Here is a 952-nt window from a genome sequence, read left to right on the forward strand (position 1 = left end):
CTATGACAGCTCCAGGTTGGGAGGGCACACAGCAGAGCCTCAGTGTCCCCACAGCAGGCGGACAAGGCTGGACACGACTGTCCTTGACCCTGCTGGGTAAACCAGAACCTGGGCTCCCAAGCCAGCTGCAGGGTTGGATTATCCCCACTGTTGTAGCTGGGAACCAGGACCTCTGCACAGCCCTTCACTTCTGAAAAACTGCCTCAAACCAAGCATTTTAATCAAGTGTGCTTTTAACAAGTTCTTCACCTCAGGGGACACTGAATTTGACAGCATATTTGCCTCAAATTTTACACGGTGTGTGTGTGTGGTAGTAGGAAGCTAACCCAGGCCTCCTGCAGGCTGGGCAGCCACTTGAGCCCCAGCCCTCCTGACATTGCTTGATGTCCTTTTCCAGCTGAGGAAATAAGCAGTGCTCCAAATCCTCAGTGTAGGTTGACCCACCAAGCTCAGCCTCAGAAGTCAGCCAAGGAAAGGAGACAGATGTATTCCAGTGAAAGGCAGAGCCTCAAGATGTGGTCCCGGCTCTGTTCATGCACTGGAGGGCCTGGCAACAGCATAGCCTCTCGGAGCCTCCACTTCCTCATCTGTACAATGGGCTAATATTCAGCTGTTCCATGGGCCACAGCAAAGAGTGAATGAAACTGACAAGGCAGAGGAAAGGAAATAGAACTTCCACACAGAGGGAATCACTGTTGGCTATAATCTGGATTAAATTGCCTATAAAAACTCACAGGCCAGCATGAATGTAAACAGAAATGTTTTGGTCTAACTGGAAGCATTAGTTACCTTGGTGCTTGTCTGCCCTGCCTCACCATTCCAGCATTTGCACTCTGAGGCACCTTTAGGGCCTGGCGCTCAGTGAGGCTAGGCTTCTTTTCTCCCTTTCTCCCTAGGGCTCAATAAAATTTCACTGCAGAAAGTCTCCACTGCGCTATGCTGACATCTGCCC

At 50.7% G+C, this 952-nt stretch overlaps 1 protein-coding gene across 1 annotated transcript in view; it reads left to right on the plus strand.

Moving 5' to 3' along the window:
• Window positions 1-943, plus strand: part of Myo19 (myosin XIX) — a 41,578-nt gene extending 40,635 nt beyond the window's left edge. Inside the window, exon 24 of the mRNA XM_023703156.1 lies at window positions 897-943. Within this exon, the coding sequence (XP_023558924.1) occupies window positions 897-943 (47 nt within the window). The remainder of the gene's footprint in view (window positions 1-896) is intronic.
• The last annotated feature ends 9 nt before the right edge of the window (window positions 944-952 follow it).

The sequence above is a fragment of the Octodon degus genome, unplaced genomic scaffold, assembly GCF_000260255.1.
Source record: "Octodon degus isolate 3935 unplaced genomic scaffold, OctDeg1.0 scaffold00164, whole genome shotgun sequence".
NCBI classification, from domain to species: domain Eukaryota; kingdom Metazoa; phylum Chordata; class Mammalia; order Rodentia; family Octodontidae; genus Octodon; species Octodon degus.